The sequence below is a fragment of the Theropithecus gelada genome, chromosome 15 (assembly GCF_003255815.1).
Source record: "Theropithecus gelada isolate Dixy chromosome 15, Tgel_1.0, whole genome shotgun sequence".
NCBI classification, from domain to species: Eukaryota; Metazoa; Chordata; class Mammalia; order Primates; family Cercopithecidae; genus Theropithecus; species Theropithecus gelada.
The window spans coordinates 61,002,290-61,025,560 of NC_037683.1; the positions used below are offsets into that span (position 1 = coordinate 61,002,290).

Below are 23,271 nucleotides of genomic sequence, written 5' to 3' on the forward strand. Positions count from 1 at the left end.
CACTTTAACACACTTTATATTCCCAAATACCTTGAATGCAGGTCCCTTCCATGTTTAAAAGCACATAAGGCATACAAATGAAGTGCTAGCCTAGTTTATCCAGAGTATAACCTTCCTACCAAGCACATTAAGACAAGAAATGGGGGAAGCAGTTGAGGTGAAATTACAGGCTGTCATGACACCTCAATATCAAAACTGAATACCTGGTTCTGCAGGAGAGCAAGATTTTTTATTCACAATCCTGTTACTAAGCAACTGTAACAATGGTTGCATGAGCCTTCTAGAAGCCAGCACAGTTCAGGGGAAAAAAATTCTAAGGAAAGAAAAATGGAAAATTCCTTGCTTTGGGACTCTTTATTTCAGGATACAGTCAATGTAAAAACAAAAACAAACAAAACCAAAACCAACCTAAACTCAAAACAATTCCTGAAAGGTCTACAAAACTATATGCTACTATATATCTTGCACTTTATTTTCAGTTTCACTTCATTTCAAAATTCACATTCGACTGGTGATAATGATTTCCTTACTGTGTTTCTTTTGTGGTCCCCTTCTTTCCTTCACCCTCCCTAGGGAATAATTTTTTTTTCAAATTTCCTTACTGATGAAAAGAACATTTTAAGGCTCTTAAATCCATTTCTTTGTTTACAGAAGCTATAAAAACTAGTTTACAATTGTTTCATGTTGCCTCAGCTTTGAACAGAGAACACTCTAGGACATGAAACTACTCCTTTGAAGAGAACAGTCTCTCAAGCACAGCCAGACCCTTTCCCAGACACTCCCTGAAGTTTAGACAACCAGAGCATTGCAAATGTCAAGTCTTTTTCAAAGTTAGACTATACAATGTAACCCGCTCTAAGCCACTGTTTCTCAAACTGTGGGCTTGGATTCAGGTGGGAGGGGGGCTTCCAGACGTGTTCCAAGGGAATTTTATCGACTAGACTTTCACAGGACGAAGGAGCCAGTTATAAGGCTGGAAGAGATGGGCACACCTACTTTTTCTTCCATCTTTCTTTCATGCTTTCAAAATCTGCTCTAAATGCCGAGAAAACTCAATAACCTACATTCTCTAAACATCTATTCTATAGAAGGCTGTTTCTCACTATTGGCTTTTTCTATCCACCCCCCTCTTGCTTTCTCAGTTCCTGAAGGATAGTAGGCTAGAAGATAAATAGGCAAGATGGAAAGATAAAGTTTTAGAATTATTTTTCTAAAGCAAAGATAAGCAATCATGGTGTGTCTCAGTTCCCAAAGTACCTTTAGATTCCAATAAGCCTCTAATTAAAGAGAAATCAGACACAAGCAGAAATTTAAATAATGGAAACTGAAGACCCAAAGTGTCTCACCCAAAGTCATTCCCTGCATTGATTGATTGATTGATTGATTGATTGATTGAGACAGAGTCTCACTCTGTTGTCCAGGCTGCAGCGCAGTAGTGCGATCTTGGCTCACTGCAACCTCTGCCTCCGGGTTCAAGCAATTCTCCTGCCTCAGCCTCCTGAGTAGCTGGGACTATAGGCAGGTGTCACCAAGCCCAGCTAATTTTTTTGTATTTTTAGTAGAGACGGGGTTACACTTTGTTGGCCAGGCTGGTCTCCAACTCCTGACCTCAAGCGATGAGCCTGCCTCAGTCTCCCAAAGTGCTGGGATTATGGGCATGAGCCACCACGCCTGGCCCATTCTTGCCTTTAGGTCCCAAAGACACAGATGGTTTTCTGTCTCAGAAGATTCCCTGAGGTTCATTTTGGAGGAGGAGGAGGCTATTTGAGTCTCCTGTTCTTAATTAGCTTGTTTCTTAAAATGGATTCTCATTTTGTTGGGTTTTTTTTTTTTAAACATAAATGGTACAAAGTATAGTCTTTGTAATCACTACATACCACAAAGTTCTGCTACTTGAAAATAAAGCAAATGAAGAAAATTATGTTTTCTGTCATATAAGAAATTATTATATCCACTGGCAACAATAAGGAAAACATAGCACTTATATATTTTATGATTGAATTGATTCAAAAATTAAACTGCTTAGCTTCAGCATCTACTCTCTACATCTCCCTGTGGATGACAATTTAGACAATATGAACATTCTCAGATAAGAAATTTTGTTTAAAATGTCCAGCATCCTTCCACTGTTAAAATTCCTATATTTGCTTACTATAAAATTCAAGGCTTTCTTCCATATGTTGGCCAAATAGCCAAAGAACCTTAAAAATTTATGGTCACCTATATGTGTAAGATTAATAACTGAAGCACTGTCTATTGTAAAGGATTAGAAATAATAAGAAATTGCTAATTATGGCTCATCCACACAATGGAATATTACACAGCTAGAAAAAAATAGAAAGCTGTTTATATATTTTATAGAATGAGCTCTGAAACGGTTGGGATGTTTGTCCCCTCCAAATCTTAGATTGACATATGATTCTAAATGTTGGAGATAAGGCCTGGTAGGAGGTGACTGAATTACGGGGGCAGATCCCTTATGAATGATTTAGTACCATCCCCCTGGTGATAAGTGAGTTCGTGCTCAGTGAGTTCACGTGAGATCTGGTTGTTTAAAAGAATCGTGGACCTCTCCCTCTCTCTCTTGCTCTTGGCTCTTGCCATGTGACATGCCTGCTCCCACTTTGCTTCCACTATGACTATAAGCTTCCTGAAGCCCTTGCCAGAAGCAGATACCGGCACCATGCTTCCTGTCAGCCTGTAGAACCGTAAGCCAAAATAAACCACTTTTCTTTATAAATTACCCAACCTTAGGTATTTCTTTATAGCAATGCAAGAACAGCCTAATACAAGCTCCAAGATACATTTTTTTCACTGAAAATGCAAAATAAAGATTACTATATAATAGGCTACTATTTCTGTTTGTTAAGTAAGGAAAATATACATGTAAATATACACACACGCATTTTTTCTATTATATGCTGCATATAATATAATAAGACCTACTAACACTTTGTCTTCCACAGTGGAAAAAACAAAAACAAAAAAACACAGATACTGGGATAAGACAAACGCTTTGCCTAAAATATCCAATGTGAATTATTATTATCTATTCAAAAAAACACATTTTTTTTTTCTTTTTTGAGACGGAGTCTTGCTCTGTCACCCAGGCTGGAGTGCAGTGAAGCGATTTCAGCTTAGGCTCAAGCAACCTCCACCTCCTGGGTTCGAGCAATTCTCCTGCCTCAGCCTCCCGACAGCTGGGACTACGGGCATGTGTCACCACGCCCGGCTAATTTTCATATTTTTATGAAAAAAGTAGAGATAGGGTTTCACCATGTTGGCCAGGCTGGTCTCAAACTCCTGACCTCAAGAGATCCGCCTGCCTTGGCCTCCCAAAGTGTTGGGATTACAGGCATGAGTCACCGCACCCCGCCCAAAAAACACATTTTTAAATTTAAAAATAACTAAGGTTACCCACAAATTACAATATGCAGAAATGACAGGATAATTCACTATCCACAAAGTTTATACTTTGCAATTTACAATAGGGATGAAGAATTAATACTGACGTGTGAATGATATCTCACAGCAGAATAATTTTCTAAGATTATCTTCTAGAATAAAAGGTATAATCTAACCTGCTCTAATTATACCTTAAATACAGAGAAGATACTACATTGGCCCCATGAGCTGCTGATACTTTAACTTATGAATATAAATAGTACAACTACACAATGCAATTAGATTTTACATTTGCAGATTTTTAAGGCATTTGAAAACATTTGGAGTGGGGGGCAACAAATACCATACCTGTATTTCACAAATAAAAAAGGTAAGGTAACATCTAGGTGGCTTGCTTAAGATCAACCAGTACATAAGAAAAAGACAGACACATAAAAAGCTTAACTTTTCAAAATTCTCCTCAAAACTACTTTTTTAATTGGTATACAACAGAATCCTTCTAAAATTTTTGTGAATGTGTGTAGAAACAGAAAGAAAGAGAGAAAGTAGTAAGTTTTCAGCCATGATCAAACCTTCACTTATTCAGAAATATCTGGGCAACTACTAAGTGTCAAAGAGTGTGCCAGATACCAAAATACAGGTTTAAAAATAATACACACAGGCACATATTGTGAAACAACAAGTAGTGCAGCAGAGAAGTGGGAAGTGTCTGGACAGGAAAGACGACATCGGAGCACAGCCTGAAAGGATAATAAAGATGATGTCAGACAGAGAAGGGGAAAGAGCATGCCATGCTGGTATGGAACACACACAATGGCGCAGGAGGACTGAAGAGTTGTGGATGTCTAGAGAAGAGGGTTCACAGGGGGAAACATAACTTGAACAGAAGGATGGATCTAGTTTGGGAAGGGCTTTTCCTTTTGCAACCACAGACTGCAAAAGGAAAAGAAACACCAAGACAGGAATGCTGGCACACATCTGTAGTCCCAGCTACTTAGGAGGCTGAGGTGGGAGGACCACTTGAGCCCAAGAGTTTGAGGCTTCAGTGAGCTATAATACCTGGGCAGCATAGCAAGATGCAGTCAGAAAGGAAACAGAGAAAGAGAGAGGGAAAGAGAGAGGTAAAGAGAGGGGGAGGGGAAAAGGGAGGAGGAGGGAGGGAGGGAGGGAGGAAGGAATGAAGGAAAGAAGGAAGGAAGGAAGGAAGGAAGGAAGGAAGGAAGGAGAGGGAAGGGAAAGAAGGGAGGGGAAAGAGGGGAGGGGAGGGGAAAGAGGGAAGGGGAGGGGAAAGAGGGAAGGGGAGGGGAGGGGAAAGAGAAAAGGGAAGGGGAGGGGAAGGGAGGGGAGGGGGGAGGAAAGGGAGGGGAGGGGAGGGGGAAGAGAAGGGGAGGGGAGGGGAGGGGAAGGAAAGGGAGGGGAAAAGAGGGAGGGGAGGGGAGGGGAGGGAAAAATTAAGACCAAGGTACCAAAAAGACACAAAGAAATGATCTGAGGAAACAAGAAATGATTTATAAAGAAAGGTTAAAAGGCTAGGGGTTATTTAACCTAACTTCAAGCCCAGGAATCTTTCCACAAATTTTTGTTGTTGTTAAGATGGAATTTCACTCTGTCACCCAGGCTGGAGTACAGTGGTGTAATCTCAGCTCACTGCAACCTCCACCTCCTGGGTTCAAGTGATTCCCATGCCTCAGCCTCCTGAGTAGCTGGGATTACAGGCACACGTCACTATACCTGGCTAACTTTTGTATTTTAGTAGAGGTGCAGTTTCATCATGTTGGCCAGGCTGGTCTCGAACTCCTGACCTCAGATGATCCACCTGCATCAGCCTCCCAAAGTGCTAGGATTACAGGACTTACACCACATCCGGCATCTTTCCACAAATTGATAATTACAGCTGTACTCCATCTCCACTGAAGGCAGGGAAAAAACTTAAGTACTCAGCCCGATGATACTGTAATAAAGGTGAGTGAAAAACACTAGAAAAACAAGCAGCTCCACAGAGGAGAAGGGAGGCTTGGTGAGAGGTGAGTAAAGGGGGCAAAAGCCCAAATGATTCGAAGCAGTCAAAAATTAGGACATACAGATCAAGACAATTTCTTGAAGCAAAGAGTAACAACTCTTTTTCAGGGAGTATTTTATAACAGAGGCTCACTGGTTCAAACATGGTCCTGTTTGACCATCTCTGAATGGATCCCTCTTATTCCTTATTATCCCATTACCTCAGCCTGTAAATGGACTAAATACAGTCATACCAAACAAATTCAAAGAACAAAATATTATTAACTTGGAATAATCAAGGGGAAGACATCCCTAAATCACAAAATATTTGAGAAATAAGTGCCATTATTTTCTAATGCACTAATGCCAAGGGCTGGCCAAGTAATGTCACTACAATGTATAAACTGTACCACTGTGGAAGAATCATTGCTTATGGACAATCTTCTTTCTTAAAATGTCAGGAATCGGAGGGGTGCCCAAGATGGCCAAATAGGAACAGGTCCAGCCTCCAGCTCCCACCGTGAGTGACACAGAAGACGGGTGATTTCTGCATTTTCAACTGAGGAACCAGGTTCATCTAACTGGGGCGTGTTGGACAGTCAGTGCTGGTCAGCGGGTGCAGCTGAACCAGGGGGTGCAGCCCGACCAGCGAGAGCTGAAGCAGGGCGAGGCATTGCCTCACATGGGAAGCGCAAGGGGGAAGGGAATTCCTTTCCCTAGCCAAGGGAAACTGAGACACACAACACCTGGAAAATCAGGTAACTCCCACCCTAATACTGTGCCTTACCAAGGGTCTTAGAAAACGGCACACTAGGAGATTATAAACCACACCTGACCCAGAGGGTCCCACGCCCACAGAGCCTCCCTCATTGCTAGCACAGCAGTCTGAGATCTAATTGCAAGGTGGCAGCGAAGCTGCGGGAAGGGCTCCCGCCATTGCTGAGGCTTAAATAGGTAAACAAAGCACCCAGGAAGCTCGAATTGGGTGGAGCCCACCGCAGCTCAAGGAGGCCTGCCTGCCTCTATAGACTCCACCTCTGGGGACAGGGCATAGCTAAACAAAAAGCAGCAGAAACCTCGGCAGATGTAAATGTCCCTGTCTGACAGCTTTGAAGAGAGCAGTGGTTCTCCCAGCATGGAGGTTGAGATCTGAGAACGGACAGACTGCCTGCTCAAGTTGGTCGTACCCTGAGTAGCCTAACTGGGAGACATCCCCCACTAGGTGCAGACCAGCACCTCACACCTCACACTGCTGGGTACACCTCTGAGACGAAGCTTCCAGAGCAAGAATCAGACACCAACACTCGCTGTTTAGCAATATTCTATCTTCTGCAGCCTCTGCTGCTGATACCCAGGCTAACAGGGTCTGAAGTGGACCTCAAGCAAACTCCAACAGACCTACAGCTGAGGGTGCTGACTGTTAGAAGGAAAACTAACAAACAGAAAGGACACCCACACAAAAACGCCATCAGTACGTCACCATCATCAAAGAACAAAGGCAGATAAAACCACAAGGATGGGGAAAAAGCAGTGAAGAAAAGCTAGAAATTCAAAAAATCAGCACGCATCTCACCCTCCAAAGGAACGCAGCTCATCGCCAGCAACGGAACAAAGCTGGACGGAGAATGACTTTGATGAGTTGAGAGAAGAAGGCTTCAGTCAATCAAACTTCTCAGAGCTAAAGGAGGAACTACGTAACCAGTGCAAAGAAACTAAAAACCTTCAAAAAAGAATGGATGAATGGATAACCAGAATAATCAATGCAGACAAGACCTTAAAAGAACTGATAGAGATGAAAACCATGACACGAGAACTATGTGACAAATGCACAAGCTTCAGTAACTGACTCGATCAACTGGAAGAAAGAGTATCAGTGATTGAAGATAAAATGAATGAAATGAAGTGAGAAGAGAAGTGTAGAGAAAAAAGAGTAAAAACAAATGAACAAAGCCTCCAAGAAATATGGGATTACGTGAAAACACCAAATCTATGTCTGATTGGTGTGCCTGAAACTGAGGGGGATAATGGAACCAAGTTGGAAAACACTCTGCAGGATATCATCCAGGAGAACTTCCCCAACCTAGTAAGGCAGGCCAACATTCAAATTCAGGAAATACAGAGAACGTCACAAAGATACTCCTTGAGAAGAGCAACTCCAAGACACATAATTGTCAGATTCACCAAAGTTGAAATGAAGGAAAAAATTTTAAGGGCAGCCAGAGAGAAAGGACGGGTTACACACAAAGGGAAGCCCATCAGAATAACAGCAGATCTCTCGGCAGAAACTCTACAAGCCAGAAGAGAGTGGGGACCAATAGACAACATTCTTAAAGAAAAGAATTTTCAACCCAGAATTTCATATCTAGCCAAGAAGAAATAAAATCCTTTACAGATAAGCAAATGCTTAGAGATTGTCACCACCAGGCCTGCCCTACAAGAGATCCTGAAGGAAGCACTAAACATGGAAAGGAAAAACTGGTACCAGCCACTGCAAAAATATGCCAAAATGTAAAGACCATAGATGTTAGGAAGAAACTGCATCAACTAACGAGCAAAATAACCATAAAATATCATAATGACAGGATCAAGTTCACACATAACAATATTAACCTTAAATGTAAATGGATTAAATGGTCCAATTAAAAGACATAGACTGGAAAATTGGATAAAGAGTCAAGACCCATAAGTTTGCTGTATTCAGGAGACCCATCTCACATGCAGAGACACACATAGGCTCAAAATACAGTGATGGAGGAAGATCTACCAAGCAAATGGAAAACCAAAAAAGCAGGGGTTGCAATCCTAGTCTCTGATAAAACAGACTTTAAACCATCAAAGATCAAAAGAGACAAAGAAGGCCATTACATAATGGTAAAGGGATCAATTCAACAGGAAGAGCTAACTATCATAAATATATATGCACCCAATATAGGAGCACCCAGATTCATAAAGCAAGTCCTTAGAGACTTACAAAGAGACTTAGACTCCCATACAATAATAATGGGAGATTATAACACCCCACTATCAACATTAGACAGTTCAACGAGACAGAAAGTTAACAAGGATATCCAGGAATTGAACTCATCTCTGCACCAAGCGGACCTAATAGACATCTACAAAACTCTCCACCCCAAATCAACAGAATATACATTCTTCTCAGCACCACATCGCACTTATTCCAAAATTGACCACACAGTTGGAAGTAAAGCACTCCTCAGCAAATGTACAAGAACAGAAATTATAACAAACTGTCTCTCAGACCACACGGCAATCAAACTAGAATTCAGGACTAAGAAACTCAATCAAAACCACTCAACTACATGGAAACTGAACAACCTGCTCCTGAATGACTACCGGGTACATAACAAGATGAAGGCAGAAATAAAGATGTTCTTTGAAACCAATGAGAACAAAGATACAACATACCAGCATCTCTGGGACACATTTAAAGCAGTGTGGAGAGGGAAATTTATAGCACTAAATGCACACAAGAGAAAGCTGGAAAGATCAAAAATTGACACGCTAACATCACAATTAAAAGAACTAGAGAAGCAAGAGCAAACACATTCAAAAGCTAGCAGAAGGCAGGAAATAACTAAGATCAGAGCAGAACTGAAGGAGACAGAGACACAAAAAACCCTCCAAAAAAATAAATGAATCCAGGAGCTGGTTTTTTGAAAAGATAAACAAAATTAATAGACCGCTAGCAAGACTAATAAAGAAGAAAAGAGAGAAGAATCAAATAGACGCAATAAAAAAATGATAAAGGGGATATCACCCCCGACCCCACAGAAATACAAACTACCATCAGAGAATACTATAAACACTTCTACGCAAATAAACTAGAAAACCTGGAAGAAATGGATGATTTCCTGGACACTTACACGCTCCCAAGACTAAACCAGGAAGAAGTTGAATCCCTGAACAGACCAATAGCAGGCTCTGAAATTGAGGCAATAATTAATAGCCTACCAACCAAAAAAATTCAGGACCAGACGGATTCACAGCCAATTCTACCAGAGGTACAAGGAGGAGCTGGTACCATTCCTTCTGAAACTATTCCAATCAATAGAAAAAGAAGGAATCCTCCCTAACTCATTTTATGAGGCCAACATCATCCTGATACCAAAGCCTGGCAGAGACACAACAAAAAAAAAGAGAATTTTAGACCAATATCCCTGATGAACATCTACGCAAAAATCCTCAAAAAATACAGGCAAACCGAATCCAGCAGCACATCAAAAAGCTTATCCACCATGATCAAGTGGGCTTCATCCCTGGGTTACAAGGCTGGTTCAACATATGCAAATCAATAAACATAATCCAGCATAAAAACAGAACCAAAGACAAAAAACACATGATTATTCCAATAGATGTTGCCAGAAAAGGCCTTTGACAAAATTCAACAGCCCTTCATGCTAAAAACTCTCAATAAATTCAGTATTGATGGAACGTATCTCAAAATAATAAGAGCTATTTATGACAAACTCACAGCCAATATCATACTGAATGGGCAAAAACTGGAAAAATTCCCTTTGAAAACTGGCACAAGACAGGGATGCCCTCTCTCACCACTCCTATTCAACATAGTGTTGGAAGTTCTGGCCAGGGCAATCAGGCAAGAGAAAGAAATAAAGGGTATTCAGTTAGGAAAAGAAGAAGTCAAATTGTCCCTGTGTGCAGATGACATGATTGTATATTTAGAAAACCCCATTGTCTCAGCCCAAAATCTCCTTAAGCTGATAAGCAACTTCAGCAAAGTCTGAGGATACAAAATCAATGTGCAAAAATCACAAGCATTCTTATACACCAGTAACAGACAAACAGAGAGCCAAATCATGAATGAACTCCCATTCACAATAGCTTCAAAGAGAATAAAATACCTAGGAATCCAACTGACAAAGGATGTAAAGGACCTCTTCAAGGAGAACTACAAACCACTGCTCATTGAAATAAAAGAGGACACAAACAAATGGAAGAACATACCATGCTCATGGATAGGAAGAATCAATATCGTGAAAATGGCCATACTGCCCAAGGTAATTTATAGATTCAATGCCATCCCCATTAAACTGCCAATGACTTTCTTCACAGAATTGGAAAAAACTACTTTAAAGTTCATATGGAACCAAAAAAGAGCCCACATTGCCAAGACAATCCTAAGTCAAAAGAACAAAGCTGGAGGCATTACGCTACCTGACTTCAAACTATACTACAAGGCTACAGTAACCAAAACAGCATGGTACTGGTACCAAAACAGAGATATAGACCAATGGAATAGAACAGAGTCCTCAGAAATAATACCACACATCTACAGCCATCTGATCTTTGACAAACCTGAGTAAAACAAGAAATGGGGAAAGGATTCCCTATTTAATAAATGGTGCTGGGAAAATTGGCTAGCCATAAGTAGAAAGCTGAAACTGGATCCTTTCCTTACTCCTTATATGAAAATTAATTCAAGATGGATTAGAGACTTAAATGTTAGACCTAAAACCATAAAAACCCTAGAAGAAAGCCTAGGTAATACCATTCAGGACACAGGCATGGGCAAGGACTTCATGTCTAAAACACCAAAAGCAACGGCAACAAAAGCCAAAATTGACAAATGGGATCTCATTAAACTAAAGAGCTTCTGCACAGCAAAAGAAACTACCATCAGAGTGAACAGGCAACCTACAGAATGGGAGAAAATTTTTGCAATCTACTCATCGGACAAAGGGCTAATATCCAGAACCTACAAAGAACTCAAACAAATTTACAAGAAAAAAACAAACAACCCCATCAAAAAGTAGGCAAAGGATATGAACAGACATTTCTCAAAAGAAGACATTCATACAGCCAACAGACACAAGAAAAAATGCTCATCATCAGTAGCCATCAGAGAAATGCCAATCAAAACCACAATGAGATACCATCTCACACCAGTTACAATGGCAATCATTAAAAAGTCAGGAAACAACAGGTGCTGGAGAGGATGTGGAGAAATAGGAACACTTTTACACTGTTGGTGGGACTGTAAACTAGTTCAACCATTGTGAAAAACAGTATGGCGATTCCTCAAGGATCTAGAACTAGAAATACCATTTGACCCAGCCATCCCATTACTGGGGATATACCCAAAGGATATAAATCATGCTGCTATAAAGACACATGCACACGTATGTTTATTGCAGCACTATTCACAACAGCAAAGACTTGGAATCTACCCAAATGTCCATCAGTGACAGACTGGATTAAGAAAATGTGGCACATATACACCATGGAATACTACGCAGTCATAAAAAAAGATGAGTTCATGTCCTTTGTAGGGACATGGATGCAGCTGGAAACCATCATTCTTAGCAAACTATCACAATAACAGAAAACCAAACACCGCATGTTCTCACTCATAGGCGGGAATTGAACAACGAGATCACTTGGACACAGGAAGGGAAACATCACACACCGGGGCCTATTGTGGGGAGCGGGGAGGTGGGAGGGATAGCATTAGGAGATATACCTAATGTAAATGATGAGTTAATGGGTGCAGCACACCAACATGGCACATGTTTACATATGTAACAAACCTGCACATTGTGCACATGTACCCTAGGACTTAAAATATAATAATAATAATTTAAAAAAAAAGGTTGCACGGAAAATGTTTGTTGAATGATTACCAATAACGAAGTTTTATTATCATTTTTATCCAAGGGCACTGTATTTCATTACGTCTATACCCACTCCTGTGTTTATTTTTGGGGTTTGTGTGACAGTATTATGTTCTTTGAAAACTAAATAAGAAAAAATTTGAAAAAATAAATATTTTCAGTGGGCTAAAAAAAAAAAAAAAGTCAGGAATCTGCATTGCATTTTTTAATTATAAACTATTTAGCTATGTTCATCTTAAAAAGAGCAACGACAAATTTAAGTAGAGCCCCAAAACTTAAGTACTACAAATGACCACAAATTCCAAAACTGTAGGATTTAAATTAACATGATCTTTTCATATATGAAACAGCAACTGCATGACATTTTAAGAGCAAGAAAACTGGCAAGTAGGATGAATGCTGACTCTTAATAGGTATTTAGTGAATTTTTTGTCCTAAAAACTTAAATCATTAACTGATTTAAATCATAAATGTCAGTTATGATTAAAACTTAAATCATAACTGACCAAACACTGAGGGAAATGTACCTGGTTGATGGAATCAGATTGAGTATCCCATTGAGAACATAGCTGAACTCTGCATGATCCTGAGCAACGAGTGCCACCAGACCTTCACAGCAGGCTGTTCGAACCACTACATTGTCACTGCAACACTTCTCCCACAGCAAGTTCAAAGCAGGAGTCTGAAACCAAACCAGTGATTAGAAGACAATTCTGATGAACAGCAAACACACACACACCTTCGGTCATTCATCAATGAGTAATTTGTTCACAGTAGGCTAGCTTTCCTTTATAAAGATGATGCTGTTGTCACTCTGTTCCTAGAATAAAATGAAGTCAATTTTCCAAGAGAGGTAATGGAGGTAACAGCAACTCTGTCTCACCTGGCATCATCGCTGTAAAACAAGGCTGGCTGCAGGCAGAGGTATGACCCGAGTTCAAGCGACACAACAAAGCTGAGACTTGGCTCTAGCACGCTGCTCTAACCAAACCATTTAACCAGACACTAATAGTATCAGTATATCAGTTAGTCTAAGTTGAACTCCAAATAATATTTATGCCATAAGCCTTCAATTACAATAACAGTTATTTTCAGAAAATGTTCCTGCTCTCCTACCACCAGCCTCTATCACCTACATATACCTCACCACCACCCACAATGCCCCTGCCACAATTTCTTGAATTCTAATATGGGCCCAGATATAAAAGACAGAAGTAAGACAGGCAACCAGCAAGCTGCTCATTCCATGGCTAACAACAACAACAAAAAAAAGCCTAGGAAAACTGCTTGCCCAAGAAGGAAACTGACTTTTCCCCCCACACACTGTGACTCTGTCTTCACTGATAGAAAAGCATGAGAAGGACATATAAGTAAATATAAGTTTTCATTTTAGAATGTGTTGCGGGAAGTCAGGGGCCCCGAACAGAGACATTGAGACATGAGAATTGCTTGAATCCAGGAGGCAGAAGTTACAGTGAGCTGAGATCGCGCCACTGCACTCCCGGCTGGACAACAGAGCCAGACTCTGTCTCAAAAAAAAAAAAAAGAAAAGAAAATCAACATCATTTGTACCCATTTTCCCTCTGTAGCTGGCTGAGAATCTATTCTATCTTAGCATCCCACTATTAAAATAACAATACAGTTAACAATCACTACAGGAAGGAAATATTTATATTCTACTTCTCCTTTTATTCAGAAAGACATTGTGTTCAACTGTACTGACAATATCAAAGGGTTCTAAATACCATCACTCTATTATTACACCAGAAAAACAAAACAAACAAATAAATAAACTGCTGCCTCAGGTAAGACTGTGTAAGCATTCATTTTTAGTAGGAGAGGAAACAGTTACAGGTATTTGACATTCAATAAATCCTGGCAGTTTAAGTAAAACCACTAGATCTTCTCAAAGTACACAATGTGATTATAGGCAGGATTAAGATCAGAGTTCTCAGAAAACCTAATTTATATGACTACATACAAACACCAGACAAATGCCAATTAGTGAAGTGTGTCCTACACTTACTTCAACATGTCTGCAGAAGCAATAAAGAAATGTAACTTGGAGCAGCTAATCAAAAAGAATGTGAGAAAAAGGAAATCAATTTCTTTCTGCTGTGAAAAAAAAGAATCTTATTTCCATCACTTATGTTCCCTATAGAGGACACCTGAGAACACCTCTCTTAAGAAGAGTTTCCCAACTAGCAGGTCAAAATACACAATGTTGATCAAACAAACCCCAAGTGGTATATCTCAGTAAGCTGGCATTGCTTCAACTCTGAGCATTTACCTGCTGTTTGTGTAAGATGGAATTTTTCAGCTTTGACTGTCAATGTATGACCTTTCCAACCAAGAACTCACAGCTGGGGCTGAGCTGAAGCATGAGAAATCTACATCCAAACAGAGCCACTCTGTTCATTCTCTTCATTACCCAAATGATTTCCTCAGAGATAACTCTATCAGTCTTCTCTAAAGCATGCCTTCTCTCATTCCATCCATATTGTTTTTCATCAATAGTCGTAAGAATACTCCTCTCCAGCCCCTCCCTCCATTTCTCATTCCTAGAGTGTGTTTTAATAAATTTAAAACTTTTTTATTGCTATACACTAAAAAGACAAACAAATTATCAAAAAAGGCAATGAAGTTCTCACAGTTCAAAAACATTTCTACTGTAATCTGAACTATCAGGGAAACAAGACAGGTGCATATGTGATCCAGCTAGTAGCAATCTTATCTGAAGAAAATTGAAGCATAAAGTTAAACACAGACCTGATTTGTAGATTGGTGAATCTTTTCTGAAAAACCATTTTCCTTTAGGACTGCAGCAATAAGATGACCCACAGCCTAAAAAACAAATAAAATTAATGAACACAGTCCCTTAGAAGTTATTTCCAAATATCAATACTAGTTAATATGAGTATATCAGGTAGTCAATTGGGAATAAATAAAATTCCCATTTACTAAGTGTGTGCTATGTAGAAGGCATTGAATTAGGCACTCCACATGCATAATTTCTAACCTTCAGAATAGTTCTCAAAGTAGGCATATCTATCCCAGGTTACCAATAAGCAACTATAGTGCATAGAGGTTAAGAAAACTGCCAGATTTTTGGTTCAAATTGCTGTCAGTCTCAGAAGATAACTTGAGATTGCTTACTCCATTAAAACATGAGTGAGAAACCCCATAGTTTTTAAAATCATCTTTGCACTGAAATGAAATCCATCATGCTTCATCACATCGTTAACAAATATGAAGAAAACTCGTCTTTATGACTATAGCACAAACAGACGTGAATCAATAGGGCTTCCCTCCACCACCACCCTTCTCCCTCCTGTAGGCCATATAATTTTGATTCTTTTATCATTTTTATAGGTTTCAGCCCTTAAATTCAATTTAAATATAAGCTTTCAGTCTCATAAATCTCTAAAGTTTTCCCATATCCTGCTTTAGTCAAAAAACCCAAAATTAAATTCAAGTCTCTTAAAGGAGTGCTGGTTATATAAAGACATAAATATCATTACCTCCTACTACCTCAACTTTATTCCCCTAGTTCTTCAGCACTACCCAGCACTACAGTCTTAGAGCCAATAGGCTAGTAACAATCATTGCCATTCTGTGTACGGGTTGGAAAAAACTTCACTATTCCAACAACTGTCCAGCCTGTACTTGGGACCAAATTACAGTATAGCTGTGAATAGCTGCCAGTTCTGCAAAGTCTCCAGAATAGCTCAAATAAAAACACAGCACCCACTCCTTCCTCATTTTTCTCTTTGTATTTCACACATTGGAAATTATTTAAGACCACAGTGCTTGTGGTCTAGTTTTGCAATATAAGTCACTCATGTACATGAATATTAAGTTTAGTCCAACTTACTGTCTCTTATCTCCTAGTAAAAGGAATAGTAACAAGAACTGAGCGCCCATGGATAGGCTGAGCTCCTGTTTTACAAAATATACCATATTTCACTGAATGTAACTGACCAGGAATTGCAAGTTGCACCATTATACTGTGTACCCCACTAAGAAAGAAAAAAGGCTGCCAATTAGTCTATGATATACAATGCTTCTTATAAGTTAGAATTTTGGTTTTATAGTCATACAAGAGTTCTTTTAGACTCATGTAGAAAATCATGCCCAAGTTCACAAATGTGCAGGCAATACCAACTGTATCTCAACTGCTGCCATCAATTACTAGAGGCAATTCAATTTCAAAGATGTTAAAATCTGAAAAAAAATGTGTGTGAATCAATGAAATATGGTGCTAATATTGAGCAGTAGTTACAGAAGAACAATAAGAAATATTTGCAAAGGACAGGACACAATCACAAGAACCTAACAAAACCAATATGAAACACAATAGCGACAAAGAAAAAACTATAGTTCATATTTAGAAAAATAACTAAAAGAAAAGAAGCTTAATTCCCCATTCCCCACCAGATTCAATTTCTCTAACATACTCTTCACTTCATCTTCTAACAAATCAGAGATATTAGCCTAAACTGATTTTTTAAAACACAAAACCCAAGGATAAATCAGCCTACATTGCTACTTAAGTGTTCCATAACAGCATTCAAATAGACATCCTATGCTAAATTATATATATAAATATATATATAGACTTTTCACCTAATTTAACAGTAACATATATGGGCATTTATTTCTTGTTTGTCTATGCTAACAAAGAGACTCCAGGCACAGAAAAATAAAACTGCGAACAGTATCCTCCAAGCCTTCATCTTCTTCTTCATGGTAAGGACCTGTAGGATATGACTCCAACCCAGCCAGGTAGAAGGGAATCTTGCATAAGGAGTGTTCTACTCCTCATGGAAGGGTTCCCCACTACCCAGCTAAGTCAATTCCCACAGCAGACATCTCCGAAGTTAACTGTTGAAAGTATCCAAGGCGCTGTACGTTGTTAAGTCTTCAAGATGGCTTCTGCTGATCTGTTAGCTTTACTCTCACAAGAAAAGACAATAAGCTATTATGATACCTTGATTAACCAGAATGTTTCTAGTTACCTAAAGGCTAACCAGAAAGCCATCTTTGTTTTAACCATTTAACTATTGAAAAGCTCTTTAAAGTTATCACAATCTCCTATCTTAGTAGATACATCAAATTTTTTAATCCAGGATATTTTACTTATTAAATGTCATTATTATAAAACTCTATATAAGGGGTAGGATATGTCTTCTTAAATATTAATCCCTCATGCTCTGTGGAAATATAACTATTTACCTCTGTTCCCAATAATTATAGGCCAAAAAAAAAACAAACAAACAAACAAGCATATTCAGGGGCCTACTAGTTAATCAAGGTTTTATTATCGCTAGGAAGAAAAGTATGATATATAAACAGAAGCTGAGATTGATCAGTTTCAAATATTTGCTTACCTATGTCAAATATATATTTTCAAATTAACTCATAAAAGCTGCTTCATAAAATAATATAAATCTCTACATGTAGAATAAAATATTTAATGTTAAATATATAAAGTTCAGTTAAAAATCCACAGAACAGGTTTATTTGTTACCATGAGCAAAAATAAACAAACAAAATTACCTGTGATTGGATAAGAGAATTTGGAAATTCAAACCTTTTCCTGATATCATCTGACATTTTTGCTTCTCTTACATGTATGTATGCAGCTTCTGTAACCAAAACAAAAGAATATTTGTTAGTCTTCCAACTGGTCTGAATTGGAGCTCCAATTAATTATTCCTCAAATAATGTGAACGTAATCCATTCCAAAGACAACAATGGAAATAAAGCACAGGGCTCTGCAGAGTAATCCTTGGAATAACTTCATTGTCATTCAGCACTCAAATGTCATGATTGATAAATAAACTAAAAATGCCCAACAGCTTTTGGTTTTTCCCATGAGAGCTAACCCTGAAAAAGATGAATTTGCACTACGGAAATGAAAAAACTATCCAAAAGTTCAACCACACATTTGAAACAGAAATTAATTCTTCTGTGGATCAAAACTTATAAGAGAGAAAGAGTCAAACTGTCATAAAATTACTTCATCTATGCCTCACTTTGGCACAAGCTTTCATCTAAGCACTAATCCAACTGCTAGTGACAAGTATGAAGCCTAGGTAAACTTTTTTTCAAGAAGTGTAGAAAAGACCTAGAAATTCACACGTTAAAAAAGACTGCTTGTTTCCTACAGGAGGAACAAACGAACAATTAGCATCAACTTTCAATATTTATATCTCACTTATCATTCCTACTGGGCTCATAAGAAAAGTAAAGAAAAGAAAAGAGAAAGAGAGAGAGAGAGAAAGAAAGAAAGATAAAAAGAAACAAAGAAAGAGAAAAAGAAAGAAAGAAGAAAGAAAGAAAGAGAGAGGGAGGGAGGGAGGGAAAGAAAAGCATGCAAAAGGATGGGGAAGGCAGGTGGTAAAGCAGGAATATGGAACTAAAAAGAGGATATCCTAAGGATCCCAATTTATCCCATTTTCATGAAGCACTGAACCTACCAAATTACACTACTTTGAAAAACAGGGTATTCTAGGTCACCTATTTACTACAATATAATTAAAATTAAAATTTATCTCAATAAACAACCCTAGATTAACTTATAACAAGCAGAAAAACCAAGTTCCCTTGATCTCAAAATTGGACTATTTTGGATTTTCAGATTGGATTTTCAACCGGTTTAAAGTATATGCAAATATTCCAAATTTTTTTGGAAAAAATCCAAATCCAAAACACTTCTGGTCTGAGAATTTCAGATACGGAGTACTCAATCTGTACTTTCCACCCTTTAATCCAAAGCTAAACTCCCTGAACGGGTAATTTATCCTGGTATTTTTCTTCAACATCTATGTCCAACTTTCCTCCCCAAATTTGACATTCCACAACACTAAAACAACTTGTTATAAGATTGTAAACTATTTTTCCTCCCTAAATCTACTTATGAGCTTAAGCAGGTCAAAATTTTTTAACTTCCCAATTGTGTCAATCACAACTTTCTTGTAATTTTCTCCTCCTTTGAATTCCATAATACTTACAACAGAATCTCCTGAAGTGTGTCCCTAGGAAACACAGGAAAAAAATATCTCCATGGGTGAAAGAAAGATGCTATGGGGACATATATTCCCATCTTGAAATTCATTCTCTCATTTAACAAATACTTATTAGTTGCCTATTGTGTGTCCAGCACAGTTCTAGGTGCTTGAGTTATATCAGTGAACAAAATAGGCAAAAATCTCTGCATTCATGGAGCTTACAGTCTAGCAGAAAGTAGCAGATAATTTTTTAAACAAATAATACATAAAATATGTTAGAAGATGGTAAATGCTAATAAAAAAAAAAAAAGAAAGAAAGTGAAGCAGAATAAAGGGGATGAGAAATGGGAGAAGTGCACTCTTTCTATTTTAAATATGGTAGTCCAGGTCAGTCTCTTCTAGAGAGGGTGGCATGTGAACAGATTTAGAGGAGGAAAGGAAGGAAGTTAGATAAGCCAAACAGATATCTAGGGGGAAGAGTGTCACAGACACAGGAAAAGGTCCTAAGCTAATAAACTGCTTAAGCCCTGTCTTAGGAAGAACAAAGAGATGTGCATGCAGCAGAGCAAAGGAGGAAAAGAATGGCAAATCAGGTCAGAGGATTCATGAGAAGCTAGGCCATAAAAGGCCTTGTATGCCACTACAGAGACTGACATATTTATCCTGAGTGAAATGGAAAGCTACTGCACAAAGAGGTGGCAGGGTTTCAATAGAATCACTTGAGGTACCATGTGGTCAGATTCTGGACGTATTTGAAGGGAAAGCCAATGCGGCTGCTAATGGATTGGGTAAGGGTATAGAAAGGGCCAGGCACAGTGGCTCACACCTGTATCCTAGCACTTTGGGAGGCTGAGGCAGGCAGATCACCTGAGACCAGCCTGGCCAACATGGCAAAACCGTGTCTCTACTAAAAATGCAAACATTACCCAGGCATGGTGGTATGCATCTGTAATCCCTGCTACTCAGGAGGCTGAGACAGGAGAATCACTTGAACTCAGGAGGTGGAGGTTGCAATAAGCTGAGGTTGTGCCACTGCACTCCAGCCTGGGTCACTGAGTGAGACTCTGTCAAAAAAAAAAAAATAGGAGAAAGGAGTCAAGGATGACTCCAAGGTTTTTAATCTGAGCAACTTTTTTTTTTTTCCTTTTTTTTTTTTTTTTTTTTTTTGGTGAGACAGAGTTTCACTCTGTCACCCAGTTTGGAATGCAGTGGTGCGACCTTAGCTCACTGTAAACTCCACCTCCCAGGTTCAAGCGATTCTCCTGCCTCAGCCTCCCAAGTAGCTGGGATTACAGGCACCCACCACCACGCTCAGCTAATTTTTGTATTTTTAGTAGAGACAGGTTTCACCATGTTGGCCAGGCTAGTCTCGAATTCCTGACCTCAAGTGATGCACCTGCCTTGGTCTCCCCAAAGTGCTGGGATTACAGGCATGAGCCACCATGCCCAGTCTGAGCAACCTTATTTTTAATCTCAATTCCTTTGGCCATTTTACACATGGAACAAAACAATTTCAGTGTTACTTCTTACCATGGCATTTTTTACTAAAAAGAAAAGATAGAGCTGCCATCACCTGAGATGGGGAATCAAGTTTTGTGAGGAAGACAAGGAATTCCAAATTGGACAGTTAAGTTTTAGATGCCTCACAGATATCACAAGGGGAAATGTCTCATAGAAAGTCGAATACAGGAATCTAAACTTGGAGGTAGAGATCATATTGGAGATGTAAATAATGGTGCATATTATTAAAGCACATGAGAGGGTCTAATACAAGAAGTCTATTTAACTTTGCTTAACCCAGAATTTATCAAATCTATCTGGCGATGCAAAAATGGAAATACCTGCTAACCATCTATACTATCAGTCTGTCCTGGGATACACATTGGGAAACACTGTTTTACTGACTCCTCCTGTTCTTCCATGCACTCTGCTCCTCAAGTGCTATCTTCCTTCCTGGAGGCACTCCCCAGCCACTCTGCCTGGTGCTGTTGTTCCTCCATACAAACTCTCCCACAGCTCAGTCATCATCTCACACAGATCTCCAAATGCTTCCATACTTTCTCTTAGGAGGCTCTAAAACACCAGAAACCAGGGACATCAAAAACAAAACACATATTTCCTCTCAAAAAACTGTCACTCCAGTTCATTTTTCCCCAGTTCTCCTCTCACAATTTCCTTCACCACCACTCTCTAAATCCAGTCAGCCACAAAATTGGCTTCCTTCTTGCCAGCATCTCAGAGGTTACTCTTCCTCTTCATTCTAGATTCATTATCTTAGTTCCTCATGGCAGGCTTACTCCAGTAACTGCTTAGTCTTGGGGCTCTCCATGCTGAGTTGGTACACTGCTGTCAGACTAGCTGTACTGAAATGCTGTTCCCATCACATCACTTCCCTGTGAAATTTTCATACTGGGTTTTCAGTTGTTTGTTAGATTAAATGCAAATTCTGGTGCCTAGCTTTTATGCCTTCCTATCAATAGTCTTGCCCATTCAACTTCATTTCCACTGCTGTAATTCTAATCTAGCTAAAACAGTTTCCAAAATGGTCCCAAATGTTCAAAATCTGCTCAATTCTACAGGATTTCATTTCTTCTCTCCCAGATAAAATGTCTTCTATATGCTTCCACTGCTTAAATATTAAACTCCTTTCATAGCACACTCTGTTAAGCCTCTTCCAACTAGCTACATCTAACAGTAATCATACTGCTTTATATTCAGTGTTATTGCATTTGGTCTGACCCACATGTAACTATTTATATCAGGACTAGAAATCTGTTTTCTGTAAAGGGCCAGTGCAACTATTCAAGTCTGCCACTGTAGCACAAAAGCAATAGGCAATACATAAATAAATGACTATGGCTGTGTTCTGATAAAACCTGATTTATAAAAAGAAGTGGGTGGGCCATAGTTTGCTAACTCCCAGTATATATAACTATTTTTAAATTAATTTACAAAATTTCTTGACATAATTCCTACAATTAACATTCAAATTTGGCCCTGTGCTCCCAGGAAGCTAGGGTAAATAAACAAAATAAATGATACCTCTTTTATAATCTAAAAGATAAGCAAATATCCTTTATCAAAGAAAACAAAAATTTTTGTGACCTGAAACTCTGAAGGAAATTTCTCACATTGGGCTTTATAAATGGAATACAGAGTAATATAATAGGCAATATTCTCAATAACAATAGCAAAAGGAAATGTTATATTACTTTTTTCTTTTTTTTTTGCCCAGGCTGGAGTGAAATGGCATGATATCGGCTCACTGCAGCCTCCGCCTCCAGGTTCAAGCGATTCTCCTGTCTCAGCCTCCAGAGTAGCTGGGATTACAGGTGTGTGTCACCATGCCTTTCTAATTTTGTGTATTTTTAGTAGAGGTGGGGTTTCACCATGTTGAACAGGCTGGTCTCAAACTCCTGACCTCAGGTGATCTGCCCGTCTCGGCCTCCCAAAGTGCTGGGATTACAGGTGTGAGCCACTGTGCCTGGTCATATTACTTCTCTTTCAAGCAAACCCTCCATAAAGCCACAGGCATAATGTAACATGTTATTCAGCCAAAAAAGAAAAAGAAAAAGAAAAATCCCAGGTACTGGGGTCCAAGTACAGAGTTTTCTGATGATCTAATCTAACTCAAAAGAAGGCTGACTTTACAGTATCCAGAGAAGCAGGTAAGATTATTGATATGTCACAGAATATATTTACTCAAATATCAATGGTGATAGAACTATACAGAAGATGTGGGGCTATGTACTCTGATCCAGGCCCAGAATGCTGGAATTCTAATATGGCTTTGGGGACCAGGTGAGCAGCTGCGTAGGCTAATAGCTTATTATAGAAGCGAAGAAGCTGAGCCATCCAAAAAGATGACTTTGTTTTCAGGAGGTGTACCACTGTGGTAAAAGAGTATTGTTTTTGGCCGGGCGCGGTGGCTCAAGCCTGTAATCCCAGCACTTTGGGAGGCCGAGACGGGCGGATCACGAGGTCAGGAGATCGAGACCATGGCTAGCACGGTGAAACCCCGTCTCTACTAAAAAATACAAAAAACTAGCCGGGCGAGGTGGCGGGCGCCTGTAGTCCCAGCTACTCGGGAGGCTGAGACAGGAGAATGGCGTAAACCTGGCAGGCGGAGCTTGCAGTGAGCTGAGATCCGGCCACTGCACTCCAGCCTGGGTGACAGAGCAAGACTCCGTCTCAAAAAAAAA

The 23,271-nt window shown here is 39.3% G+C and overlaps 1 protein-coding gene across 1 annotated transcript in view; it reads right to left on the reverse strand.

The window, feature by feature from the left end:
* Window positions 1-23,271, reverse strand: part of FOCAD (focadhesin) — a 315,281-nt gene that overhangs the window by 262,623 nt on the left and 29,387 nt on the right. Inside the window, exons 2-4 of the mRNA XM_025360104.1 lie at window positions 17,616-17,704; window positions 14,826-14,900; window positions 12,584-12,738 (exon numbers count right to left, since the gene is read on the reverse strand). Coding sequence (XP_025215889.1) covers window positions 12,584-12,738; window positions 14,826-14,900; window positions 17,616-17,672 — 287 coding nt within the window. The 5' untranslated portion in view covers window positions 17,673-17,704. The remainder of the gene's footprint in view (window positions 1-12,583; window positions 12,739-14,825; window positions 14,901-17,615; window positions 17,705-23,271) is intronic.